A 14,231-nucleotide genomic window follows, 5' to 3' on the forward strand; every position below is an offset into this window, starting at 1 on the left:
GTTTCTTAAGATGAACAAAACGGCTTTGAAAAGAGACGGAGGCTACGAAGAAAGGTTCTCCAGCCTTATGGCAGGGGACGCTAGTGATCCCGGGAGGCTTCATGCGCCTATCTGTAGAATAAGAGATCTCCAGTTCACATCGACAGTGAGCACCTCGAGGAGCGGTCGTCCATATATTTTGCTTTACATTCGGGGTTTTTCCCCCCCGTTTTCTCATTTCGTTTTACAATGGAGGTTTACATATCCAGACGATTTTCAACTATGGATTTTCGGTCGAAGCAGGAGGTCATCAGTAAAGTAAGAGCAACACCGAAGTTGAAATGTTTGATTCGGACAGCGGGACTTCGGAACGGAGTGGTACTCACGATCGCGGTTTTTGATTCCGTGTGCTTTATTGAGTGTTTTTATGTGTGAATACTGCTAATATGAGATTTTTATTAAAATAGTTCAAATTAAATAATGAATAAGCCACACTAGAGCAGCGTTCCCCAACAGTTTTGTGACACGTTTAGTTGCCGGGCAAATTTGACTGGTGGGGGAGGGGCGTCAGTCATTAACGTCACCGGACTTCACTTGTATTCTTATATCGTGAATCTGCAATTATTACAATAATATTTAAAGAAGGGATGACCGATTTAAATTTAATTTTGGTTAACCCTAATCTAAAAAAAGCAGGATTAACCCCCCCCCCCCCCCCCCCCCCCAAAAAAAAAAAACCTACCTAAAAAAATCTAATTAAATCTACCAATTTAAATTTAATCGGACGCAATGCTAGGGATAGCCACCGAACCATGCTAGTGACCGGACAGCGTGGTTGCCATTTTGGAAAAATCATGGTAACGTGAGTTAATCCATTGAAGCCACGGTCAGGGATGCTCAAAAGTATATCCAAATTAACTGGAGTAACTGCTGTAGAATGAGAGGTAGTACACAAGGGACCCACAAGAGGGAGCCACTAGTAACTCGAATGAATGGGAACCGTGAGTGTAAGAACTTAATGAAATGGTGACCCTCTGGCAACAACAACAGATTGGCCTTCCCTGGGGCCTTGCGGTGTATGAAGCACAGGGAAGTGGAAGAAATTAAATCCAGCATCTCCTTTGGTCGTGCGTTGTAATGGGACAAAGGAGATTGCTCAAGAAGATAGGAGCATACTGTTGTTGGCTGGTTCTCACTCTGATCAGGGTGGATTGATCCTGAGCTCTTCTGCCTTGAGTGGCTTGACCTGGATACCTTGCGGTGTTAACGAAGGGTCAAAGTGACTCAAGTGCTCAGGGGCTCCAGTGTTCTTGGACCCTGATCGGAGGAGAAAGGCAGCGGTACACCATGGCTGGTTCTCACTCTGATCGGTGTGGATTGATCACCAGCTCTTTTGCCCTGAGTGGCTTGACTTGGATACCTAGCGGTGTTAACGAAGGGTCAAGCCACGCTCATGCTAAAGCACGCAGGGTGTGGTGGTCCAGAGCGGAAGGCTTCTATGAGGGTTAGCCTCGCTCATGCTACAGCACACCAAGCACCACATACGTTAATAGTGGACTCTAAATGGCGAATTGGAACATTCTCGAAATTCTTACCCCTAATATTCACATCCCCTAGTCCAGCTTCCCTGTAGCCTCACGATGTACTAAGCACAGCAAAGTTGGAGGAATGGATACAGCATCTTCTTAGGTCGTGCGTTGACATGGGACAAAGAAGATTGCTCAAGAAGAAAGAAGCTTTTTTTGTAGGTACAACCCGGAGGAGAGCACTGGGGAGGCACTGCTTAGTCAGGGCTGGCTCCAGTGCTCTTGAACCCTGATCGGAAGAGAAAGGCAGCGGTTCACCGCGGCTGGTTCTCACTCTGATCGGGGTGGATTGATCCCCAGCTCTTCTGCCCTGAGTGGCTTGACCCGGATACCTAGCGGTGTTAACGAAGGGTCAATGCGACTCAGGGGGTACGTATGCGGCCCCCCTGGGTTCCGACTCTAGGAACAATGCACGCAGGGTGTGGTGGTCCGGAGCGGAAGGACCTTAATCGAGGCTCAGTCTTCTATGAGGGTCAGCCTCGCTCACGCAACAGCACATTGCACCACATACGTTAATATTGGACTCTAAATGGCGAATTGGAACAGTCTTGAAATTCTTACCCCTAATATTCACATCCCCTAGTCCAGCTTAGGTGACTAGGCCGAGGATGCACCGGGACCTAGGCGATGTAGAGTAGCTTTTCTTTTACAGCCATTCTCTCAACAATTACTGCGATACAGGTGAGTTCCCTCTAGGTACTTGGTTGGCAGGTTGGATTTCCCTGGAGCCTCATGATGTACTAAGCACAGCAAAGTTGGAGGAATGGATACAGCATCTTCTTAGGTCGTGCGTTGACATGGGACAAAGAAGATTGCTCAAGAAGAAAGAAGCTTTTTTTGTAGGTACAACCCGGAGAAGAGCACTGGGGAGGCACTGCTTAGTCAGGGCTGGCTCCAGTGCTCTTGAACCCTGATCGGATGAGAAAGGCAGCGGTTCACCGCGGCTGGTTCTCACTCTGATCGGGGTGGATTGATCCCCAGCTCTTCTGCCCTGAGTGGCTTGACCCGGATACCTAGCGGTGTTAACGAAGGGTCAATGCGACTCAGGGGGTACGTATGCGGCCCCCCTGGGTTCCGACTCTAGGAACAATGCACGCAGGGTGTGGTGGTCCGGAGCGGAAGGACCTTAATCGAGGCTCAGTCTTTTATGAGGGTTAGCCTCGCTCACGCAACAGCACATTGCACCACATACGTTAATATTGGACTCTAAATGGCGAATTGGAACAGTCTTGAAATTCTTACCCCTAATATTCACGTCCCCTAGTCCAGCTTAGGTGACTAGGCCGAGGATGCACCGGGACCTAGGCGATGTAGAGTAGCTTTTCTTTTACAGCCATTCTCTCAACAATTACTGCGATACAGGTGAGTTCCCTCTAGGTACTTGGTTTGCAGGTTGGACTTCCCTGGAGCCTCACGATGTACTAAGCACAGCAAAGTTGGAGGAATGGATACAGCATCTCCTTAGGTCGTGTGTTGACATGGGACAAAGAAGATTGCTCAAGAAGAAAGAAGCCTTTTTTTTTTGTAGGTACAACCCGGAGGAGAGCACTGGGGAGGCACTGCTTAGTCAGGGCTGGCTCCAGTGCTCTTGAACCCTGATCGGAAGAGAAAGGCAGCGGTTCACCGCGGCTGGTTCTCACTCTGATCGGGGTGGATTGATCCCCAGCTCTTCTGCCCTGAGTGGCTTGACCCGGATACCTAGCGGTGTTAACGAAGGGTCAATGCGACTCAGGGGGTACGTATGCGGCCCCCCTGGGTTCCGACTCTAGGAACAATGCACGCAGGGTGTGGTGGTCCGGAGCGGAAGGACCTTAATCGAGGCTCAGTCTTCTATGAGGGTCAGCCTCGCTCACGCAACAGCACATTGCACCACATACGTTAATATTGGATTCCAAATGGCGAATTGGAACAGTCTTGAAATTCTTACCCCTAATATTCACATCCCCTAGTCCAGCTTAGGTGACTAGGCCGAGGATGCACCGGGACCTAGGCGATGTAGAGTAGCTTTTCTTTTACAGCCATTCTCTCAACAATTACTGCGATACAGGTGAGTTCCCTCTAGGTACTTGGTTGGCAGGTTGGACTTCCCTGGAGCCTCATGATGTACTAAGCACAGCAAAGTTGGAGGAATGGATACAGCATCTTCTTAGGTCGTGCGTTGACATGGGACAAAGAAGATTGCTCAAGAAGAAAGAAGCCTTTTTTTTTTGTAGGTACAACCCGGAGGAGAGCACTGGGGAGGCACTGCTTAGTCAGGGCTGGCTCCAGTGCTCTTGAACCCTGATCGGAAGAGAAAGGCAGCGGTTCACCGCGGCTGGTTCTCACTCTGATCGGGGTGGATTGATCCCCAGCTCTTCTGCCCTGAGTGGCTTGACCCGGATACCTAGCGGTGTTAACGAAGGGTCAATGCGACTCAGGGGGTACGTATGCGGCCCCCCTGGGTTCCGACTCTAGGAACAATGCACGCAGGGTGTGGTGGTCCGGAGCGGAAGGACCTTAATCGAGGCTCAGTCTTCTATGAGGGTCAGCCTCGCTCACGCAACAGCACATTGCACCACATACGTTAATATTGGATTCCAAATGGCGAATTGGAACAGTCTTGAAATTCTTACCCCTAATATTCACATCCCCTAGTCCAGCTTAGGTGACTAGGCCGAGGATGCACCGGGACCTAGGCGATGTAGAGTAGCTTTTCTTTTACAGCCATTCTCTCAACAATTACTGCGATACAGGTGAGTTCCCTCTAGGTACTTGGTTGGCAGGTTGGACTTCCCTGGAGCCTCATGATGTACTAAGCACAGCAAAGTTGGAGGAATGGATACAGCATCTTCTTAGGTCGTGCGTTGACATGGGACAAAGAAGATTGCTCAAGAAGAAAGAAGCCTTTTTTTTTTGTAGGTACAACCCGGAGGAGAGCACTGGGGAGGCACTGCTTAGTCAGGGCTGGCTCCAGTGCTCTTGAACCCTGATCGGATGAGAAAGGCAGCGGTTCACCGCGGCTGGTTCTCACTCTGATCGGGGTGGATTGATCCCCAGCTCTTCTGCCCTGAGTGGCTTGACCCGGATACCTAGCGGTGTTAACGAAGGGTCAATGCGACTCAGGGGGTACGTATGCGGCCCCCCTGGGTTCCGACTCTAGGAACAATGCACGCAGGGTGTGGTGGTCCGGAGCGGAAGGACCTTAATCGAGGCTCAGTCTTCTATGAGGGTCAGCCTCGCTCACGCAACAGCACATTGCACCACATACGTTAATATTGGACTCTAAATGGCGAATTGGAACAGTCTTGAAATTCTTACCCCTAATATTCACATCCCCTAGTCCATCTTAGGTGACTAGGCCGAGGATGCACCGGGACCTAGGCGATGTAGAGTAGCTTTTCTTTTACAGCCATTCTCTCAACAATTACTGCGATACAGGTGAGTTCCCTCTAGGTACTTGGTTGGCAGGTTTGCCTTCCCTGGACACTTCATTAAGCGTTTCTGTAGAATGTAATGATCGTGATAATCACGGATGTTCTAAAATATTAATTGTGTTTGACACAGGCTTTTTTTTTTTTTTGCATGTTTGCCTCAGTTTTGAGATGCACGTTAGATTCATTTAAGACACGTTTACTTCTCTACTTTTACAATATTGGTGAAAGATATATTGGAAAAAAAAAACGGGGCATTTGACGTGGGTGTGTAAACTTTTTGTGCCTGGTTTATTGGTGGGTGGACAGTCACGTTTGTACAGTGACTTTTAAATGTAGCAATTTAGGTCATTTTATCGTTGAACATTTCCCTTCCAAAATATTTGAGTTTTTGCTGGCTATGTGTGTCTTGATATTTTCTTGAACTTCTTTAGAGTAGAGCCAAAGTTTATTTTCTTTGTTCAGACTTGGAAACAAAGTGGGCGCAGACCAGACGGGGGCCATGTTATCCTCTCAGTCTTCCCCCTCCTGGTGGGCAGTTCTGTGTCTCAGTTTTCACTCTTCGTTATAAAGGAGGGGTTTGCAGCATTCGGGCTCTTTATACCTCAACTGGTGGCGAGCGTGGGTGATTCTGGATTTGTTGACTGGCCTCACATCCTAACCGGACTCAAAGAACAGAAACCGAGAAAAAAAAGCTGGCAACATGGCGGTGACAGGATGCACCCAATGCATTAAATATATGTTATTCTTTTTTAATTTTATTTTCTGGGTAAGTTTTTTTTCTTTTTTACTTTGAACCTTTTCATGTTTTGTAACCCAACAAATGTCATTTTTGTCGCGCGAACGGCGTAACATTTGTCTGCTTTTGTGACCTTTGGTTACTTTACTTTGCTAATTGTGCAAAGAGAGCCGCATCAATTGAGGAGGCAAAGTGCAGCAAATGTCGCTGTAATTTTCTGCATGGTCAAGCAGCAGTGTGGGGTGGCTGGAAGGGGAAGGAGAGGGGAGGATTTCACGCTGGGTGGCCTTGGGTCTAAACATTTACTCCTCTTTTTATACATCTCACGTTAACCATGTGAGCAAAATAACGGGTTACAGGGAACAACTTCAAAATTCTCAATTGATGATTTCCAGCCCTTTCTCAGAATGAACAGAAAGAAATGAACAGAACTAGGTATGGGGGGTGGTTGAAACTTTCATAAAAGTCAGGCAACACGTCTGTGCCTTATTTTCCACCAAATTTCTGCAATTTTTATCTTGCCACCATCACATCATACTTCCTGAGAACATGTTCACACTCTTTATTTTTCTTTCACAAATACAGCTGTGAATTTCCACTTGCTTTTTTTCGCTACTTATCTTTTTTTAGATGAACAGCATATCCTGGACATGCCACACACACATACACTCGAGTGTTTCCTCTGTCGGGTTGTCATTGTGGGGAAAAAAAAAAGCAATTTTTCATGTTGAGGATTTGGCTTCCTGTCTCTTGGAGAACAATGCAATGCCGTGAGGGTTCTAAATGTGTGGATGACTTTGTATAAACTTTGTACTTTTTGTACAATCACAGCATGTGTGACATCGTAGTACATCTCGGCCTGTGGTCCGCATTCCTTCTGTGTAGCGTAGGAGAGAAACAGAGAGGAGATAATGTTGACGATTTCATTTTTTGGGAGGCCACGGTAGGTCACTGCCGTGTCAGGAAGTCTTCTCATCACTTTCCATAAAGGTCAGCGGACAGTTCACAGCCTCCCTGTGGACCTGCACACGTGGACACAGTAGATTGATTTGAATTTCTAAGAGGGATGTTGTAACACATGACTTTAACAAAATGTGGAATTCTTTGTGAAGGACTGAGAATAACAATGACCTCATACTGATAGTATCCCTCCTTTCATTGCAGCTGGCTGGAGGAGTGATCTTAGGAGTTGCCCTGTGGCTCCGTCATGACAGTCAAACAGGCAGCCTCCTCATGCTTCAGTTTGAAGGCCAACAGGCACCGGGCACCTTCTATATCAGTGAGTCAAGTGGGAAATAAACATTTTAAAGCTTTGCTCATGGTAACTGATGCAAATTAGAATGTTTGTTTTTTTTTGGTTAAAGACATAAATCTTAGCTGCCAGCATAGGGACACAGCTTGAGCTTTGAGGTTACTTGTTCTCGTTTAAGAAATGTTGTCAACATTGTTGGTTGCTGGGGCTGTTCGACTTTGTATAAATAAGTCGTCCTTACAAATAAGTTGTTGTTAGTAGAGTACAGACATCCAACAGGGTTGAACACTAAGAAATGAAAAAAAGTTTGAGTACGCCCTCCCGCCAGTTTCCAGTGACTTTTGGGTATTTGCAGATTTGTTTGGGATTTCTTTTCAACATTTCCACTCCACCCATCCTCTGTAAGGACCACATAATGAACATTTATTCTCATTTTCTTACAAATTATTTGGGTTTGTTCAAAACAATTTTTGTGTACCCACTCCTTGACCCGTCCCCCCCGCCCCCCCCTGAAAAAGATCCTAGCTCCGCCCATGGTCAAATGGCAACTCTGCATTTATTTGCCTCAGGTTTAAATATGGAGTTCGCCCCCCATTTTTACACCTGTTGCCAACAGCGCCCAATTTGTTAGCGTGAGCAAACTGGTAATTTAACACCCACTATATGATTTATGACAATGTGGCGTTCTACAACAATAAAAACTACAACCACAATAATAATAATCATAGTAGAAATCATTACTGAAGTGAGTAAAAGCAGATGTTTTGGAGCTGGATCCAAATGTGAATATCGATTAAAGGCATCCATCTCCAAAGTGAATCTTAAATATTTAATAATAGGAAAGGAAATATTGGTTGCTGGGGAATGTTTAATGGAGCCTCGCCTTATTAAATCACAGCATAGTTTATTCTCTAAATGTATTCAACCCTTGAAGTCGCAGCCATCTCGTCTCTTGAATGACTTTTTTTTACGAGACAGGAAGGTCATTTTCTAGAAGATACAAATCTTGGGGCACAAATACAAACATCTCTTTGACCTCTAAGAAAAGACCAGGAAACAGGACCTGCGTAAATCCGCAGCGTGACATTTTCAACCAGCTGTCTGTCTGACACGTCGAAGGTGTGCATTCAATCTTCCACCTCCAAGCCCTAAAAAAAAACGAAAAAGAAAAAACAGCATGCTCCATTGAGAGAGGCCAGATGTTGTCAACAGATGTTGCGGCTGGCGAGTGTGAGCACGGTGCAAAAATAAAACCATGACGCGTGTTGATTTGTTTCGTTAACGGAATTCCACAATCGGGAATGTGCTCCTCAGGTTAACTCACGGCATCCGTCATTTTTCTTCACTCGGTTCAGTCACCCACAAGCTGGTCCCCCAAACATGCGAAACATGATACAATTTCAACATTTTCATCATGTTGCCTTTTTATGGCGTGAACCCATTCATTTTAATTTGGCCCGCTCTCCGTTCTCCCTTCCTTCCCTCCTCACTAAGTATAAGGAAGCTTCACAAACGCAGGCTTTTTATAGAGGAAAGGCCCACTAGTGATTTTGGAGAGGCCCACCCAAGCAAGATCAAGGGACTGTTTCTGTTTTGGCCCGCCCTTAAACATACGCCCCGACATAATTCAAATAACCTTGGACATCTGCACATTAACCTTCAAATTAGAGTTTAGCCTGGATGTTTTTAGCACGCTGGCACATCAACCTGGTGTTTATGTAAGGCTCAAAATACATATTGTCCAAACTTTGGGGCAGTGCTTGAGCGCAAATTGCTGCTGGCACGCCGCTCGCAGCTTCTTCTCAGAACCGAGAATGAGAAGGACAATAAAAATCCAATTTTGAGAAACAGTTCTTAATGCTCTCGAGTTTATGTTGTAACTTCTGAATCTTAAAGGGGACCTTGAGGCAACATTTTTATTTGCCATAAAGTGTTCCCCCACTAGTCTAAATCACAGAATTCTGATTTAATATTGCGTTTGTGGAATAAGAATGAAGTAAAATGCCACCAAACCAAAGCAAAAAAATGAATCTTGTCTAATTAGCTGGGTTTGAATTTCCTTCCCTATATTAAAAAACAGGGCATTTTTCAAATTGACAGCCAGGAAATAGGCAAAAATGTTGATTGTTTTGCAAATTTTTTTATTATAATTATTCAACACAAATATAATCAGACTGCTTCTATGGAGGACTAGAGAAATCTGGGGATATTTACTGCTAAAATGCTGAAATAACAAAACCAATATGAACGTAAACAAGGTCTCGAGTTGAATAATTGGATTAGTTTTCGATTAATCACCTCGAGCACACATCCAATAATGTCAATTTAATCATTTCTATCCAGCGCTATTACTGGATTTGGCTATATTGTCATGCCTGATACTGTCTAACTTTATTTTCATGATTATTATAATATTAAGTACCATGAGAGATTATTGTGTTTATTAGTGTGTGTGTGTGTATGTAGTATTTTCATTCTTGTGTGTATTTGTCATAAAGACTTATCTTCACTATGACTCCTTTTAACGATTATATTCCTTATCATGGCTCAACAAGCACACTCTAAGACTGGGACCAATGACAAAAGACAGCAAGGACTTGACTTTACCATGTTTTATTTTTTGTAAATAGTGGCTGAGAGAAGTCGAAAAGAGACATCCAAGTGGGGGCTTTTAGTGGCTATTCACCTCCCCCTCCCCCCAGAGAGATTACACAGTGAGACAAGAAATAAATGAACTTCCCCGGTGCCATCTCAATGGCCTTCAAACCTCAAAGGGTGTTGTCATAGTAATGGAAGGCAGTGGAAATAATGGCTGCTTTTCCCACATTGCTGGGTTACCGAGCCTGGTAACTGGGCTCACTGGAACAAACAAAAAAAAAAACTCAGGGTCCTGAAAGAGGAGGAGGAGGGATGGAGATATATGGAAGGTTTGTGCATGTGCTGTTTGTGAGGTCTGCAGAGAGTCGGAATCTGTCAGACTCTTTTTCGACCACTGTCGGGCTGCGTTAGTGTGGATGTTGTTTTTCAAATCCGACTGCTCCCAAAGCGTCTGCCTGAAAAGATTTCATTCTGCAGGTGTCCAGAGGCCTTGGAATTTCTGTGAAACTAGATTATTCATTAGAAATCAGAAAAAATATTTTTCACTTACAAATAAGATTAGAAGTAACATTAACAAAATTTAAGATTCTAAATTGACTGTATATAATAAAACACAATGGTAGCGCTGTGCAATTCAATTCTTACTGGGCTAGCTGTTTATACGAAGAATGGACAATTTATTATTATTCATAGTCCACCTTTTCCCGGAGCTAAATAATGAATCCAGAAAAAAATGACTGTATATTTTGTTATATTATATTTTTTACATATTTTATTAATTTGTTTATATTTTTATTTTTACTCACTGCTTTCCTACTGCAGGACCGCCTGTACAATAGCGCCATTCAAATCAGTGTATGTTAATGTCACAATCAGTCAAAAATGTCAAGAAAGATATAGATGTTAAGTTTGAGAATGTTTAGATGTGTTGATCATCGCGGTGCTCATGTCTCCTGCGTGGGATGGATAATGCTATGTGGGGGGTGAGAGGTCAGAGAGGTTTATTGTGTGAGTGTGTCTGGGAGCCACTTCCTGGCCTGAGGCTCCGCCTCTTCTCCCCACACGGGATCTGGGAGCTGTTTATCTCCAGGATGTCAATAATGTCATGTCACCCTACAGGGAGCCAGAAACATCCAGGAAGTCCATTACCAAACAGTGTATGGATCAATGAACAAGGAACATACAAGCTCTATGTTGTCTTTGTCGCCCCCTGGTGGTGGTAATGAGCGTTCTCTATTGGGTCATATTTCATGTTAGCGTTTTTTTTTTGGCAGGCGTCTACATTCTGATAGCTGTCGGCGCTGTGATGATGCTGGTGGGCTTCCTCGGCTGTTATGGTGCCATTCAAGAATCTCAATGCCTTTTGGGAACGGTGAGAATGTATTGACTTCAACTACAAAATACATTGAAAGTCAAAAAAATTGTGGACTGAAATTCAATTTTTTTTTTCTCTGCAGTTCTTTTTCTTTTTGGTCATCCTCTTTGCTTGTGAAGTAGCTGCAGCTATCTGGGGTTTCATGAACAGGGATACAGTGAGGACACATTTGCAAAATTCGCTTATCGAATCAGTGATTTTGATTGACAGTAACAAGCCTGTCTGCAGATCTCCAAAGAATTGATCAATTTCTACGACTCGGCGTATATCAAGGCTGTGGACGTCTCGGGCTCTCCCAGTAAAGACTCTGCCATCAAAGTGCTGGATGTTTTTCACACCACGGTAGGTCAAAGGTTTAATTTTAGGGTTGTAATATTAGTTGTACAAGAATAAGAAATGATTTCATCAGCTTGGAGAACCATTAGTTGAACAATACGATCAACTTTTGTACCAAATTAAATTACGTGTGTGTATCTAATATTTTGGCTAATAAGTTAGGCTACATTTAGATCATGAAGTTTTGATTTGCCTTGGCTCCAGCTCGACTGTTGTGGTAAAGGAGAAGACACGGCGCTCTTCAAACAAGTCGTTGGCACTTTATGTCCCAGAAAGTCACCAGAAGATTTTCTCAAGTCTCAGGTAGTAAAGCACTCCTAATTTGATATTTTCCTCCCCCCCTTACTCCAGCCTGTATTTTCTGTACAACTGTGGTAAAATGTTGGTGCTTCCAAATAGAGCTGTCACGACAAGCTGATCGAGCTCTTTTCCGAGAAGCTTTATCTGATCGGTCTGGCCGCTCTGGTGGTAGCAGTCATCATGGTGAGCCGGTTGCCGCACCATGCCAACGCAAGAACCATGTGAGTCAAATGGGATTTTTCTTTCTCCCCCTTTTAGATCTTTGAGATGATCTTCACCATGGTGCTTTGCTGCGGGATCCATAACGCCCCAGCGTACTGAGCCCACACAGGGATGGATGACGCTTTCATGGACTTAAGTTGGTTTTCATGCAGTAGCTCCTTTTTCTTATTTCTAGAACACAGCATGGTGGATCTTTCTGCTTTTATTTTGTTTTATACTAAGAAAATACAATTAGGGTATATGTCTATTTATTCTATGGCATATCCATAACTTAACTCTCTATCTACAGTGTACAAACAGTACACTGTGGAATAGTTTGCTGACTTGCTGTTTTTTTATGGATGTATAAAATGTACATATGCACGTCTTATGTTGATCTCAGGAGCGGCCATGTTTGATTGTGACGTCTCTCTGTTGTTACATGATCGGACCAGCAGGGGTTCAACAGTCACCTCCGACCTTATTTTATCGCACCGCAGTATGTTTTCAGTCAATTTTGTTGAATAAACCATCTTCGTGCTGTATCTGTGCAGATTTTTTTTGTCTTCTGCAGCGTGGTTAACACTTCTGCCTCAGAGGGCTGACATATCTCCCTGATTTGAATAAAAAGAGGAAAGGTGAGGCAGATGTGCTTTGTCGAGATAATGAAAATATGATTGTTTTTGTACATTATAACAATATATTTGCTTAAAAACTGCACATATTGAGGTGTAACGTATCAAGATAAAAAAAAAAACTGTGGCTACTGTAATGCCTTACATCACCACGAGGGGGCAGGTTGTAAAACATCGCTGCGCTGTTACAGTCAGACGTGCAGTACACTCCCACAACATCAAAACCCATCTGACTTGTATTTCCGGCACAGACACACCCAGTGCACTTTCATCGTCACGGAAACTTGCTGGTGACGTCACAAGGTCGAATCCAGCAGGTTTGGTCAATAATGGAACTGCTGGCGAGCGGTTAAGTGGTTGTGAAATTGTTACAAGTTTAGACTTCCAGTCACTAACTAGGATCTGTTTGAAATTATGATGTGGGAAAAATACTGACGATTCATTAAGACTGATGGTTACCTGGCCTTTTCCCGGGTACCTTGCGATGCAGCCATTGTGTGCAAGCAACCGCAAAGTGTGCGAGAGCAGCTCAAACAATGACTTCACTTTTAAGACTTTTTGTACCTGATAAAAGTGTTTACATGTTTAACTATCATTTGATCTATATTAGGCAGCGCCAACGCATGATTAACTTTACACTCACCATTCTGGGATGTTATCAGTTGCATTTTATAACTATTGTATTATGATTATGAGCCATTAGACTGTGTATATGGTACTGTAATTACCATATTGACCAGCAGGGGGCGCCACTGCAACCACTCCAAAAGCTATAATGTACAGTGCATTCATTTGCGTTATTCTTGGCTGTTGATAATTCATTGATGTTTTCAAGGACTTGGATTTTATACTAATACCAGATGATGATACGATACGACATATTTAGTATGTATTTGACAAGAGCTTAATAGAATTCTATGAGAAGAGAAAACAAAAAGTTTCATTCAATATTAAACAGATTTGCTTGCCATGTCTGTGTCATTCAGATATTTTTGAAACATTTTTGTGATAGGATATTTGCCAATATTATACGATACTTTTATAAAATACTACCGCGTTAGTTGGATCATTCCATTAGATCCAAAACAATATTTGATTATTTGACAGCACTGTGGATCATAATAGTGTGCTTCCGGAGAATTATCTGGCAGAGGGATAAGCGAAGATTACTACCATCTTATTATTTTCAAACGGAGAGCAGTTGCCTGGCGACCGGCGCAGACGTCTGCTTGTTACTGTTGTGTGCCAAGTAACATCCCACATTAACCTGAGCTCCCCTCCTTCAAAAACAGCTTTGTACTGATAGATAATTTAACCCGTGACTCCTCTGGCAAATTATCTGGAACTCACTGCCAGCGTTCATTTTTTAGAAATGCTGACTTTTATTTTGTGGTATTTTGCTGGACATTTTTTAATTATACTGAAACAGTATGTTTTTTTTTTTTTGTGTATTTACATAAAAGCATAGTACTATGACACACTTGTGATTAGCTTGTGACACTACCTTGTGATTATCAGCTATATAAATAAACTTATCAGTGTACTAGCTCGCCCAGCCTAGCTGAATATGGTAGGGACCGAAAATCTCGTGTGGGCATGGTTATGTAACAGATGGGTGAAAGTGCAGAACGGCTCACTTAAAGGCGCGTTTTCAGAAATTGACGGATGACCAAAGATTAACATTGTTTGTTTTACACTGGATGGCTGTGGAGGCATTTTCATGCAAAAGTAAACATGTCTCCTCTCAATATATCGTATTGTCACCTTACTAAAGTCATGACCTGAGTTTTTTTTTTTTTCCCCTCCCATTTTTTTCAGAT

At 43.5% G+C, this 14,231-nt stretch overlaps 1 protein-coding gene across 2 annotated transcripts; it reads left to right on the top strand.

Moving 5' to 3' along the window:
• Positions 1-158: 158 nt before the first annotated feature.
• LOC147055538 (CD81 antigen-like) lies at positions 159-12,321 on the top strand. 2 transcript variants are annotated; one of them, XM_085913766.1, is made up of 8 exons: positions 159-297; positions 6,879-6,993; positions 10,839-10,936; positions 11,022-11,096; positions 11,168-11,281; positions 11,480-11,578; positions 11,675-11,758; positions 11,834-12,321. In XM_085913766.1, exons 1-8 carry the CDS (start codon positions 229-231, stop codon positions 11,894-11,896), a joined length of 717 nt encoding a protein of 238 aa, XP_085769892.1. In that variant the 5' UTR covers positions 159-228; the 3' UTR covers positions 11,897-12,321. The 2 variants fall into 2 exon arrangements, with proteins under 2 accessions (XP_085769892.1, XP_085769893.1); XM_085913767.1 differs by lacking the exon at positions 159-297 and adding an exon at positions 5,194-5,744.
• Positions 12,322-14,231: the final 1,910 nt, after the last annotated feature.

The sequence above is a fragment of the Syngnathus leptorhynchus genome, chromosome 6, assembly GCF_054491065.1.
Source record: "Syngnathus leptorhynchus isolate UIUO chromosome 6, UIUO_Slep, whole genome shotgun sequence".
Classification (NCBI taxonomy): Eukaryota; Metazoa; Chordata; class Actinopteri; order Syngnathiformes; family Syngnathidae; genus Syngnathus; species Syngnathus leptorhynchus.